This window comes from Schistocerca nitens, chromosome 3 (assembly GCF_023898315.1).
Source record: "Schistocerca nitens isolate TAMUIC-IGC-003100 chromosome 3, iqSchNite1.1, whole genome shotgun sequence".
NCBI lineage: Eukaryota > Metazoa > Arthropoda > Insecta > Orthoptera > Acrididae > Schistocerca > Schistocerca nitens.
In genome coordinates, this window is record NC_064616.1 from 778,167,141 (window position 1) to 778,181,765 (window position 14,625).

The following is a 14,625-nucleotide window of genomic DNA, read 5'->3' on the forward strand; positions in this document are numbered from 1 at the left end:
CTACTGAATTACAAGCTTGTATTGACAATATGACTTATCATGCAAAATGCACTTCCAAGGCTGCCAATTTTATGTATCAACTGAACAGACATAATCGTAAAGACGTCCTTATCACTGGTCTCCCAACTGTAAAAAGCATTTGGTTTATCACAACTAAAGTTTCCTTCATTTCAGCCCTTAGCAAATTACAGTCAGGGCAAAGAGTTACAGCAGCAGTTATCTCAATACGGCATTGGTGGAATGTTAGCACACAAATCCAGATCATACCAAGAAACCTACTGGATACACAACAACAACAAAAATCTGGCACAAAATAATTATTCACGAGTCAAAACAGATATTTTATTAATTCTTTACATAATCGAAAGGCTTCTTGTCTACTTTTACACTATAACGTTCCATTTCACAACAGAGCTTAAACCATTAGTACCCAATTTTTTGGTTGCAAAACAATCTTGCCAAAACGACAGCAGTGGCAGTAATGTTGGGCTCTCAATTTGGCTGCCATATCCACAACGTGCACCGGTGGAAGAAAAATAGCTCCAAACATGACACGACACACCTTGGATGCCACCATCGAACCTGAAAGTGTCCAAGACCTTCAAGACATAACAGACCAGTTCATCGGGCCCTCCCAGTGCCAGGGCACAAAACATAACTGCAATAGCAGAAGATTTGGCCCCAATTCCAACCCCAATCAGGCAGGTCAGACCCGTCTGAGTCAATGGCTGCTTTAATTTTTTTAAACCGATAATTACTCTAAGACTTCAGTCATGATCAAGGTATATGAAAATATTATCTACTTCACCAACTCTGTACTTTCTCCATTGTTCACATATGCTTTTATCCAGTAAAATGAAATTGCATAAAATGCTTTTCCAACCGGCACCAATTTCTGTAAGTTAACTGTCTCAGTATTAACCATAAAAGTGGCTGTGAATGGTATCTTATAGCTAGTTAAAAATAATTAAGACTTAACTAATTTATCCAGTAAAATGAAATTGCATAAAATGCTTTGCCAACCGGCACCAATTTCTGTAAGTTAACTGTCTCAGTATTAACCATAAAAGTGGCTGTGAATGGTATCTTATAGCTAGTTAAAAATAATTAAGACTTCAAACATACAGAAAAAGAATAACTTTTTGATATTTTTATTTGTGGAATGACAATGTCCAATGCTGAGGAGCATACAATATAGCACATTAACAGTCTTGAAAAGGATACGTGTATAATTGCATATAGCGAGGTTTTGGCATTGGCTGGCGACTATAAATTTGTTCCATGCCATGTTTAAAATCATCCCAGATTTGATCAATGTCTGTTTGCTTCAGTCCTATAGCATATCCATAAGCTCCATAACCTCTGTAACCTCCATAACCTCCATAACTTCCGTAACCTCCATAACCTCCATAACCTCCATAACCTCTGTACCCTCTGTATCTGTAACCTGACATTTTTCGTGAGGACAGCCCTGTAAAAGAGAAGAAGAATATGGAGAGCTGCATAGGAGCTATCTGTTAACATGAGTGGGTCATAGCATTCACCACATCCAAGAATAGTTCAGATACCTGAAATGGTAGATTAATGTGCAAGGTAAGTTCTTTTCTGACTCAAGTTTGTTACAATGTTACACATGTACCAACACTGTAGATGAAGGAGATAATGCATGCCTAATGCACATGAAAATAATAACCTGGAAAATTTGTAAATTCACGAACCAGACTGTTACCTTAACCTTACAACCAGTAACTGTACAAAGATAAGGCATGTGGTATATTATGAATTTCATATAGTTTCAGACAGTAACAATGGGGGCGAGGCGGGGGGGGGGGGGGGGTAATAATTGCGTAGTGCCCCAAACAAATCCCTTTTCATTTACCATAGCTGATGAACAATGTATGTACGTAATACACACCTAAATACTCATCAGAGATTTGCCTATTATGTGATACACCTTTTCTGAAATTACTTTTGTTTTAGTTACTTATAGTGAACAGTGAGTTAAATATGAAGCAAATTTAGACCTTGGGCTTTGCTACAGCTAAGTCTGTTACCACAACCTTTACTTCGAATTCACAGTTGTTGATTTCACTAACTCACAAATTATTACCTTCCAACTAGATCTTTGGCTACACTACAGACCGGTTTGACACAACAACCCAGATTTCAAAATTATGAGGGACACACTATTACAGCTCAAGTGCACCACAGGAGAATAAGGAAAAATACAATTCTCTATTAGGCCTGAAGCTCAAAACCTTCATGTTATAAATAAACAATGTTTCAAATTAACTTAGTCTGTAGAGGTTCTATGCCATGTCTGAATTGTCAAAACCAGTTCCTGCATCCTGAACATACAGGACATTTGTGTGTCAGCAATAAAATTCAGCTACTCCATTATGAATAGTATCACACAATAAAATGAGCCCTTATCTTATGCTACCCAAATCATTTCAAGTTTTTTCTTTCATAACTTTGAATTCTGCGGCGACTCAGCATCTCCGCTATATGGTGAGAGGCAACTTTCCTTTTAATAATACTGTTGAATTTTGATTGTTTCATCTGTGGCACCAGATTCATCAGCTCTTTATATTTGTTGCTTCAAATCTGAAGTTGACCAGCCAAATGATGGATAAAATAACTGACAACATGCAAAGAAGTTAACTGTAACAATATGCCTAGAATTTTGTCAACCATTTGTTATTAATTAAGTAACAGTGAATAATCCAAGAGATGTACTTCAGTATACTCTGCACTTTTATCTTATAACTATTAGCCCTTAAAGGAAATTAACCTATTAAATGAATTGTGAAGATGGTAGTTTGATCATAGTTTAACAGAAAAGTAATGTTCAATCAGCAGTAAATATTTTTTGCTTCGTTGGAATCAGCGACATGTTTCTATTCTTTCTATAGTAATCAAGTTCCTTCCTTGCTTAACACAATGGTGTCTTGAAGAAGAAAATATCATTACTGGTCTTTATAAGTATCACATAATTAATTGCTTCAGTAGTTCGCAAAAAATGTGTGTCTGATAGCCCCAGATGCAAATCTCAATAAGTGCCAAACAGTAAATGAGAAGGATAAAGCTTGCCATAAACATATTCAGGTGCACCATAAATAAAGCAGGGCTACTTGAATTAGTACGGAACTATTTTTCATGGTATATCAGATTTTTGTTTGCCTTTAACTGCATCACCACACTGTGATTTGTTCAAGCAGTCTATTACAGACGTGTAGAATAAATATGTATGTTGATTCAACTATGTCCTATTTCAAAGGCAATCATCACTAATTGGACATATTTGGTAATTAAATAAGTTTTTATCATCAGTCTCATTTCTTTCATTAGCTGCCCTCAAATATAACTTGCTCTGGTGGAGTGCAAGAACATGGCTCTAGTACACTGCATATGAACTGGCTATTTGTCACAATGTAAGGCTGCGGTCACAGCGGCACTGATATTGGTGGAGTCTGTCAATGATAGACAACAGCCAAAGAAGCCCAATCTTTCAAATCAGTAAGCCACAATGTGCACGGTCACACTATAGCTGACTCATCAACCGAACATGCAGACTTTGGATGACAATCAGTGAAATTCAAAAAACTTTGTTTTCTTTGGTCAAACCGACCGACTTTCTCACACACAAAATATGGAATGTGAGAAACTGATAAGTTTAGTCCAAGACAATGTGAGTTTGTAGTACCCTGAGGATGAAAATATCATAATCAGGATACAGTTCAGTATCTATGGACTGAAGTCGCATGTTTATTGGAAACCACAAGTAAGCAAAATCTTTATCAGAAATTTCAAGTGTAAATTATAAACCTCAAAAAGTAATTTGTTCAAGTGAGGAGGATGGCTTATCTTATGCTTATAACTGCTGTAGTGGATATTTTTTGGGTTGTGGTATGTTGACAATAGCTGTCTACAAATTATTATAGCTTACTGGCATTTTTATGCCAGTGTGATGTGATTCTGTTATATTAAGTGGTTCACAAATGTGGTGTATGGTATGTGCTATATTTCCACTTTTCAGTGCTTTAGACATACAGAGTATCTTATGTTCAACTTTATGCTTGTCTTACATGTGTATGCTGAATGGCATTCATTGAAGGTTAATTGACGTATGTCTACACAACTTTAAATAAATACAGTAAAACAGAATGTTTTAATCTTGCTTTTTAACCCTTTCAGACCTGAATTTTTTTCCAGAGGAAGGAAAATTTTTATATATGTGGTAAAGCTCTTATGTAATTTTTTAATGATTAGAGATGCAATATTTATACAAAACATGTACTCATTTTCAAAACATACTTTGTACATTTGACTTCATTTTAAGGACTAAAATAACTAATTACGAAATATTCTCTGTTGTAATAAATAGTAAAATGATCATTCAATAACTACCATGCAAAATAAAAACAACAACCACATCCATGTATTCTGGTGGTCACGAGCTGCTGCATACTGCTACACTGGCTTGGTGATATTTTCATAGTGATACGCGACAGCTGGCAGCAGTTGCACATGTTGAAAAGGTTGAACATACACAAAATGTCTACCTCAGGTTTCCATTCGGAAAAAATACTTCCCTAAGACAAAGTAAAAGTTAATCTACAAAATTGTAGTCAAGGGGTCTGAAAGGGTTAACGTCACCATGAATCATCTCGATATGGAACAAAAAATGTCTCCAATCAATTTATTTTGTTATTCCAGTGAGTGCTAATGCACTGCTTCCTGGACTTGGGTAGGCGCGCTGGGCCCGGATCGAATCCGCCCAGCAGATTAACGACGGAGGCTGGAGTGCCAGCCAGCCTGGATGTGGTTTTTAGGCAGTTTTCCACATCCCCCTAGGTTAATACTGGGCTGATCCCCACATTCTGCCTCAGTTACACAGCTCGCAGACATCTGCACACATTCACACTATTCCATGGATTACACTAGACGCAGACAGTTGGGGGTACAATAATTCCATCCCAGGGAGTACGGGGTGGTGGCAGGAAGGGCATCCAGCCAGCCCTTAAATTAACCTTGCCAAATCCGATTAATCATGCTGACCCTGCGTCACTGCGGGACAAAGGCACACGCAAAAGAAAGAAAGAAAAGAATTCCAGTAACTGAGGACAGAGTGTACAGTACTCACCACATTCTTTTTGCAACAGATATAGGTCATTCACATGCATTTGGCAGCATTTTAATAGCAAAAACCGCAATTCACCACTCTTCTCCACACATAGAGGTGTCCTGATATCCACCCCACCCTAAGACGTTAAATTCTGACCTGCTTTGTACATAGAGTAGAGTCTAACCAAATCAATGTGTATACGTTGACAAGAAAAAAAAATCCTGGATTTTTCCTGTTTAAAAATACACTTTCTCAGGTGAAACACACTTTTTCTTTGGTGGAAGTACATTAAAAGGAAATTTACTTTCAAATTAACGCTTCTCAAACCACCACTCCCAATATTTTTCTGTGACCTGTAGGAAATGTAAACAGTTGTGACATCATGATCACCGAAATGAGGCCCACAAGAAAGACGCATCAAAAGCAGTGTCTTGTAATGAAGCATTGCATAGTCTTTGACACATTTTGCTGTCAACACACACTTGTGTGTGCACCATGTTTTGTTGTTGTAAATGGCACATTTTCTTTGCAACTATAGTTTTATTTTGATGTTATTCTCTTATTGCTGCAGTATTATTCTGCAGTAGTGGGGTAAAGTAAAATTCTTTGTTAGAATATCAGTTCTTAGCAGTCAAAACTATAAAAATTTAAATGGAAACTGAAACAATGTAAATTTCCCAGGGTTCTAAAAAATTCCCAGGCCTTTCCTGGATTTCTCCTGGAAGAAAAACTTCCTCGGTTCTTCCCGGATTTTCCAGCTTTCCAGTTTCGTGGGTAGTATACGCCCGCTAACCTAACCTCCATGCCCCCACTGATGGAGATCAGACACACAGAGACCACACTGTCGGTCAATGTTTTTGGGTGACTTATGGCAATGGCGCCACTGCAAAGGCAGCCTAAGCACCCAAGTGTTATTCCACATACTGAATGATAAGGCCAGTGTAAATATCACAAGAAATGGGTAAACATAAATCTACAGCAGGTAATTTCTTATCATAATACAGGTTGTTTGCAGTGAGGTATGGACTACAAGAAGTAATACTTTGAAGTCCCAAGAATTCGAAGGAAAGAACTCCAGTGCTTGACACAAGTTGTCTTCTTATCTGGAAAGAAAAGATGTTGTTCTCTCATTCACTCACTTGTACCATGTGTACCGGTATGAAACGAGCGTTTTTTTGTGAAAATGAAACACTGATTTTGAATTGAAAAGTAAAAACATTTTATTCAAAGTAGTACTGACCATTGCTTTCTATACATTTTGACCATCTTTCTGGCAATTTGTGGACACCACGCCAATAGAAATATTCGTTTTTTGAAGCAAACCAATCAGACACCCAATTTTCGACTTCTCCATAGGAATCGAAGTGTTCCTCAACCAATGAGTGTCCCATTGATGAAAACAAATGGTAGTTGGAGGGGCCAAGTCTGGTGAATAGGGCGGGTGGGGTAGCAGCTCCCAGCCAAATGTTTTGATTGTATCCTGAACCAGTTTTGCTTTGTGTGCAGGTGCATTGTCGCGTAAAAAAATTACTTTGCCATGTCTTCTGGCCCATTCTGGTCTTTTTTTGATCAACGCATAGTTCAAATTGATCATTTGTTGTCTGTAGCAATTAGTATTCACAGTTTCACCATGTTTTAGAAGCTCATGATACACCACACCTTTCTGATCCCACCAAACACAGAGCATTGTCTTCTTGCCGAATCGATCTGGTTTTGCAGTTGATGTTGATGGTTGTTCCAGATTAATCCATGATTTTTTCCCATTTAGGATTCTTAAAATAAATCCATTTTTCATCGCCAGTAACAATTTCATGTAAAATTGATTTTCTTTCATGGCTTTGAAGCAAAATTTGACAAATGGTTTTTCGGTTTTCCATTTGTCTTTCATTCAATTCATGTGGCACCCATTTTCCACACTTTTGGATCTTTCCCATAGCTTTCAAACGGTCAGAAATTGTTTGTTGTGCAACATGCAGCATTGCTGCCATTTGCTTCTGACTCAAAGTATCATCTTCATCCAATATTGCTTGCAATTCAGCGTCTTCGAACTTTTTTGGTGGTCTTCCACGTTCTTCATTTCTTACATCATAATCATTATTTCAGAACATCAAAATCATTATTTCAGAACTGTTGAAACCATCTTTTGCATGTTGCTTCTGATAGAGCATGATCACCATATGCCTCAACAAGCACTGATGTAACTCTGCAGCACTTTTTTTTCAAATGAAAACAAAAAATTAATGCTTTTCGAAAATCATCACTTTCTGGTACAAAACTCGACATTGTTAACACAATGAAAAACATATGATTTTGTTTGTTCCAGGACTTGATGTATACTAAATATCTTTGACAGGTGTCATACCAACCAAACAAAAAAAATTAAGGCTCGTTCACAACAAATGTTCCCTATCGACACATTTGTATCTTAACGCTCATTTCATACCGGTACACCTGGTACAGTTAAACCTGGTGCACAGTAAGTTCAGTGTAGAAGAAAGTACATATGCAGCTTGTTGTGCCCAGTGTGGATCAAATAAATATATACTGTCAGGCACAAGTTACCGAATAACTAACTGTAAGAGAAACAGCAACACAATGCAATTGCTATGTAGGAAGCTGAAAAGCTTTTACCAGAAAGGACAAAAAAGAACAAAATGAAAGGAAACAAGGTAAACAGGAAACCCTGGCAACATTTACCCCCAGAAATATGCACAAATATTGTCCTATGCTTACTAAGTTTGAGCCTCACCCAACAATGTAGGCGCTTTAAGAAACAGTCACCCTGAAATTATAATGTAATCACAAGATCCCAATTATGTACTTAAAAGTAAAGGCAATCTACCATGAGAGCTTCATATGTATGACAGTATTACTTTTTTGCTATAATGCCAGCAATTCCATAAAAATTGTTCAAAATCATCTGCTAAAAGCCGCACAACTTACAAACCACAACATTCAGTAGATCAATTCAGCATGTACGCCTAAGGTGGGAAAACATCCTTACCAAGTAAGCTGTGTCAACTGGCTTTACTAATTCTCTAACAAGCACCAAATCATCAGGAAATAAAAGTCCAAAGAAATCACAGAATATGTAGAGGTGCAGGACAGCATATCATGAGTTGACTAATTTATTTTTCTTTGTCATACTTATTAACAAAGAAGAATTTGTTTCATATTATTAAAGATATAATAAAACTGAGTAATAGCCCACTCAAAAGTACCAAAATAAGACCTAACACAATTAACTGTGGAAAGATGGCCCACTGCGAAACATCTAGTATAAGTATCTTTTGGGATGTCTATTTTGCCTAATGGAAGGACAAATGAGCTATAAGAGTGACCTGATTTCAACTCCCTGTTGTGAAAAGGAGGTCACTGAGAAATCTTATATTCCCATACAACGAAAGCCTTCAAAGGACTGTGTATTCGTGCCTCACACTATGCATTGGTGCATTTTCCCCCCAAAACCATCACAAAACTGCCATTATAATAAAGTTTCAAAGAACTGTTTGGAGCCTACACAAAGCTTAGCCGTACCTACTGTAAATCTACAGCACATCACCAAAAATCATAATAAATTAAAATAAGGTATCTTACGATAACATAGCACTACTTTTTACAGACTGCAGGAAGTGACACAAACAAGCAGTCTGCTGACAAGTACTAACTTTGGTGACAACTGAATGACTGACAGTAATATTGCAACATAGTGTTTGTTTTTAAGTAGAAGCTAATTGCAAAGTTCAACAAGCTTTCAAAGATGATGAACTGAGGACTTTATAACAGCTTCACTACAGTATCACATCCACCTATCTGATTCACACTCGATTGGCCAAAAATAGCATTCCTTAAATTCCCCGAACCCCCTCCTCCACAGAGATGATTCCTTGTGATTTTTGGCTATTAGCCAAGCTGAAAAATGCTATGATAGCCAATAAAGATACCATGCAAAATGTGATGATGCAGGTGAACATGATTCCAGGAAAGACATGCCAAAAGTCCCAACAATTATGGGAGTAATGGGAAATGTGTGTGGAATATCAACAAAACTACTTAAATCGGAATTATAGTTCCAAACCTCCCAATGAATAAATGTTTTTATCAAAGGTTTGTCTTCTGAATGACTTCTCAATTTACATCACATTTCAATTAAATACCAGGCAAAGACAATGGGGAGATCAACATCTCGTGCCACAGGTGTGAAAAACAGGCTTTGTATTCAGTGACAATATAGGCAAACAAGTCTGAGAAAGTGATAAATTCTATCAGAGGAATTACAGTCCGGATAAAAAAAGAAAAATGCTTCATTAAAATTTGAGTAGCAAATTTAGTTGCTACGGTTATGGCATATGGCAATTTACTGGTTTTAATCAATACCTGTAGGACGTATAGGCCATAGCAGCTTGGAAGATTATGCTCCAGAACAATGCATTGCCACAGATTGTTAGCAATGTCCTGGACTGAATTTGGAGAAACTTCCATGGTAGCAAGCCAGCTACTTATACCAAGTGCCATGCAGACTCGACATATCGGGAGAACAGTGGGAATTTTAAGTGACGTATGAATAAACTGGCATACAAACATAAAAGATAACAATGTTGAAGATCCCGTGCCATAATTCATGCTCATATTGTGAGCAAGGAGATGTATAAAAATGGAAAGGCACTATGCTAATGGAGATTTTGTACCACTTGTTTCAGAAACAATACCCAATTTGCTTGTCAACAGTTACTAATAGCCCATATAATTCAATACACAGGAACTAATTTTTCAGATGTGCTGTGGCTCTGCCAAATGCAGCCCACGGTGTTAGACTTCATAGGGTGCATTTAGAGACACTGAACCTATAAACTAACTACAGTCCAAACTAAACTTTAATTATATCAGTTAGATATCATTTACTGTGTTAGGTTAGATCAGGTTCAGAGGTTTTATGTCAGTGTCACACCTCTGCATGCAAAAGCCAAATATCTTTCAATGTACATTATTTTAATGAACAATTGCTCGTGTCTCTTGTGTGTTGTAAAGTTATTCTGTTTTAGATATATTGCCCCAGTAAGTGTGAAAGTAGGCCACTTTCCTACACCCACAGAATTCTGTAGCAGGGGGTTTTCTTCCCACTACCTGTATATCGGGCATGTAATTTAATGGTAGATTCTGGATGTAAGTGCTTTCCATAATGGCTCAGTGATTTTAGTTGTTTCTGCTTCTGTGACTTTGTACTGAATGTAATGGGTGGTTTGTGGAGAATGACTCATTAGCTGTTCTGAAACCTATGACATACTTGGCAGAGGGTACAGTTATTCTCAATTTTGGAGACTTCATAACTAGGCCTCAAGGACAACTGGAAGTAAAGTATCATTGTGTTAGGTATACACTATAGTGCTCAAGCAGAAAGAAAATAGCAAGAGAGATCAAGAGTAAGCTCTGTGTAAACCATGATGATCTCATGTAATGGAAAATAAAATGAGTACACTATAACGAAGTCAAGGTTCTGGAAAAGCCATCAATTTGTTTAATTTTTTAAACAGTTTCAGAGCCCTTCATGTATCAACTCCAATGAAAATATTGTTCACAGAGTAACAGGTATATTATAGCTGAAAGGCACCATCAGAAACTTAATGTGTTACATTATAAAAGAACACAGAGCCCCACAATAAAAGCTTTAACCATTCGTATTTACATTCTCAGTGATTTTAGTTGTACCAGCATTAGGCCCTGGTCTAAGGCATGTTTCTGTGCTTAATGCTCCATTCCATAATTCTGGAGACATCCTTGAAGGCTATAAAGACTTCATTAGCAGCTTTCTGAAATTCGGCTTGCTGAGCTTGTCTGATTTTGAAAAGCTAGTAACCAAGTTTGTATAACCTCCAAAGATGTCTGCAGCATTAGAAGACAAAATGTTAGGCACATGGCCTCAACCACAGTCTCAAAGTTCTCTCAACGTCTTCATCAGAAGCGTAATGATGTCCCTGCAGATCGTCTCATTATTCGGAACAGATGGAAGTAAGACGATGCTAAATCTGGACTGTATGGGGGATGCTGTACGGTGGTGAGATTCAGCTTCTGAAGTTCTGCTGTGGTGGCATGTGAAGTGTGTGGTTCGTCATTGTCATGCTGCAGGAAAACATTTCCCTTTTCCTTTTGAACCTTTGTTATCCATCGTTTTGGAGTTCTCCGGGTGATACGACGATCATCCTTAATCAATCTGCCAACATTTTGCTTGTGAAACACAGCGGTTGCTGTCACAGGACGTCCAACTCTGTTTGTCACGCAGGTCAGATGTTTCCGCCTAAACATCTTAGTCATCTTACTCATCCAACGACGCACAGCCCTCACATCAATACAATCACCATAAACTGTTTTCATTCTATGATGAATCTATCTTGGGGAGACATCTTCTGCTGTCAAGAATTCAATGACTGCACATTGCTTAAATCGCATTGACCGACCGTCTGCACAAGGTTCCATACTTTACACTGTAACAACACAACTGTTCATTGCTAAGGCTTCCTGCTAACTGGAGCTGTAGCGAAGTACCTGCGAAATATCAAAGCTGCCAACTATTGAAGATTTATGAAGGTGGAGGCATTACTTTTCAGTCAACCCTCGTAGTTGCAAGTGACGAAATTATGTCATTGCTCATGTTATGTCCCTGGTCAAACAAATTTATTGTCCACTGATCTGCAACCCAGTGAACGTATCATGTCTTTGCCTAACTCTTTTGCCCTTCAACACTCTTGTAAATGGTGTGGTGCAGCTCAAATGTTCAGTTCTAACATGTGTTATCTGAAAGAAAACTAGATCTTCAGAGGACAGCAAGTTACTGAAACTCGAAACAACATACATTTGTCCCTCAGTGCAGGGTGATATTCCTTACTCTTCCTAGGAAAAGATGGGCATTTAAGACGTACAGAGGGCTCCAATTTGTAGGTTTCATGTACAACTATATCACAGTGGTAATGTGATCAGTCTGTAAAGTACCAGTAGTAGCCTTATAGTTCAAAACAGCAATGACCTTTCAGTATCACTTGCTGTTGTCCTTGATAAACATCCATTTTGAAAGGGAGTGAGTTCAGCAATAAATGGTCAGATTAAAAGATGTGGTGGGAAAGCACCTCCAGACCTTTTTACCTATCCCTGTGCTGGAAACATTTATTTTATTCCTGAATGCAAGAACTGTACTTTCTACAAGCACCTTGATCTTTACACATTATGTTTCTATGTCAATGATGTTTACAGTGATTGAAATAATGTAGGACATACAATGTGATTTTCAGATGGAGAAAGTGCTCACGAAAAATCAGTATGTTGACTGAATATAAAGGCAGAAATCTTGTCAGGACCTCTTCAGAACATTGGCTCTGGTCACCCTGTCATCGCCTAATTTCTTTATAATTTCTTGGAAGCAAGTTGCTTGATATTCTTGTAAGTTACAACTCCTTTCTTGTAATTAAAGTTAGTGTGTTAGTCTGTTATAATCCTGTTTCAGTGAGATTAAGCTTAAGAAGTTGCCAAAGTGGCTACTTGTATACTTTACTTGTTCACAGAATTTGTAATTAACACTAAATAAGAAAATTGTTTATGCTGTGATACCACTTCATTGTTCTTTGTACTCTAAGGTGCCCACTACTGTGCTGGTTCGATTTTCAGCACGCCTACATTTCCAACAGAAAATTGTGATGTGAATAATGAACCTCAGATTTTCAGATCTATGTAATAGAACATATTTAATGTGACTTGGTCTTGGACAGTGTCCTGGATGTTGCAGACTAAAAATTATTTAGCCTCAACAACCCTACATTTCTCCACAATATGTAGCTTCCTTTGTTAAGGTTTTTTTATTATTTTTTCCTCTCTCTACAGCTTTTGTACCGATGAAAAATGCACAATGCTCCATGATGAAGCTAAAGGACTGACACTTCATAACACATAATTCTCACAGTACAACGTCTACTGTGAAATTTATCAATGCCAAGCTTAATATCTCAGAGTCTCCGAAGTTCTTTAATCATAACCAAGTTCCCTGGGGCATCTAAAGTAATTATTTACTTCCACACCCCCTCTTAAACAATGGATTTCAGAAAAGAAAGCTACACACAACTCTCATCTAAGGTAAGCTAACTAGTGCAGCTCACTGTTTGAAATATTCACTGAAATGCTAGCAATTATAATGGCACGGCCATGATGAGCCTGCAAAACAGAGCAAAATACTCACTGCACAAACTGTTAGGAAAAAGCTTACACCATCATTAATTCTGTAAGGAAATCCATAAAATTTAAGTGCACAAATGGTTATGCTGCAAAGTTAAAATGGTGATACAAAACAATGCCAACATACTTCTGATGCAACACACAAAGTAAAAATGATGATGTACAGCATATTAAACAACATGTGAATGTTATGTCTCTGCAAGCTGCAAATGTAAGTAATCCAAAAAATCATTCAAATACCATGTAAAATTACTAAGTTATTAATGTCATAATGAGGTGTCACTGCATACGCTGCAAAAGAATGTGTGTCATGTATTGCATACCAATTTTGTGATGAAGTCCTCAGCGATAGCCAGTGCAAATATGTCTAAATTGGAACAAGCATACCTTCTATAACTGCATGGAGCAATGAAAATATTACAGCTTTCAAAACGCCACAACAGTGTGTCGGAGCCTGTAAAGATAGACAGGAAAAATTCATTGCTGTTAACAAATGAAGTAAATTAAATACAGTTACTCACTAAGATGTAATATTAGCATGAAACCTTCAAAAATAAGTTATGTGTGATAAAAGAAACATTAAATGAAAAAATAAGTAAACAAAAATGCAGCAATATATGAAATTCTTTTGCTTTTAGATCCAGAGGTGATACCATAGTGATTATTTGCAGAAAAGAATCGTATTTTTAGGAAGATGGACTGCAAAATGAAATGATGGAAAAGTGACAAATGTGTTTCAGGTACAGGCGGTACACACCATGAGGAAGAATAACCATGGATATGCATTATAAAATATGTTGTTGGAATGAAATGGCACAGATGTAAGGAAACAAGGAAATTAGCATAATACCACCAATCTATATGATGTGTAAATTTAGCACATCTCACTCATTTACACAGGAATCCAATCTCAGAAATAAACAGCAGTCATGAATGAAAAAGGGAAATAACAGATGCTGGATGAATACATGCAATCATATGAGATAGAACAAGTAATTAAGGAATCTAATGATAATTATGCCACCTGCCAATACCATTCTATGCATGCGGTTAAGTTCTGTGCCTACTCAGACTACAGCAGCATCTTGAAAATTACACTACTTTACTCAATTGTTTAAGCTAAAAGCAGAAGATACATAATGTTTGACATTAGTGTATTCATTGCATTACTTCCATGCAGAAGGGTCTTCAAAATTTAAGTGGCAGTACGGCCAGCATTCACCAAGATTGATATCCAACATTACTTCAAAAGAAAACAACATATAAGCTAGGCAACAAGAAAC

At 37.2% G+C, this 14,625-nt stretch overlaps 1 protein-coding gene across 2 annotated transcripts in view; it reads right to left on the reverse strand.

Annotated features, from left to right (window-relative positions):
* Positions 1–14,625, reverse strand: part of LOC126248784 (cullin-1-like) — a 172,457-nt gene that overhangs the window by 133,248 nt on the left and 24,584 nt on the right. The window contains exons 1-2 of one of the 2 annotated variants that reach the window (XM_049950161.1): positions 13,730–13,790; positions 1,225–1,471 (exon numbers count right to left, since the gene is read on the reverse strand). In XM_049950161.1, the coding sequence (XP_049806118.1) occupies positions 1,225–1,454 (230 nt within the window). In that variant the 5' untranslated portion in view covers positions 1,455–1,471; positions 13,730–13,790. Of the gene's footprint in view, positions 1–1,224; positions 1,472–13,729; positions 13,791–14,625 lie in introns of those variants that run through there. The other variant, XM_049950160.1, reaches the window with a different exon arrangement.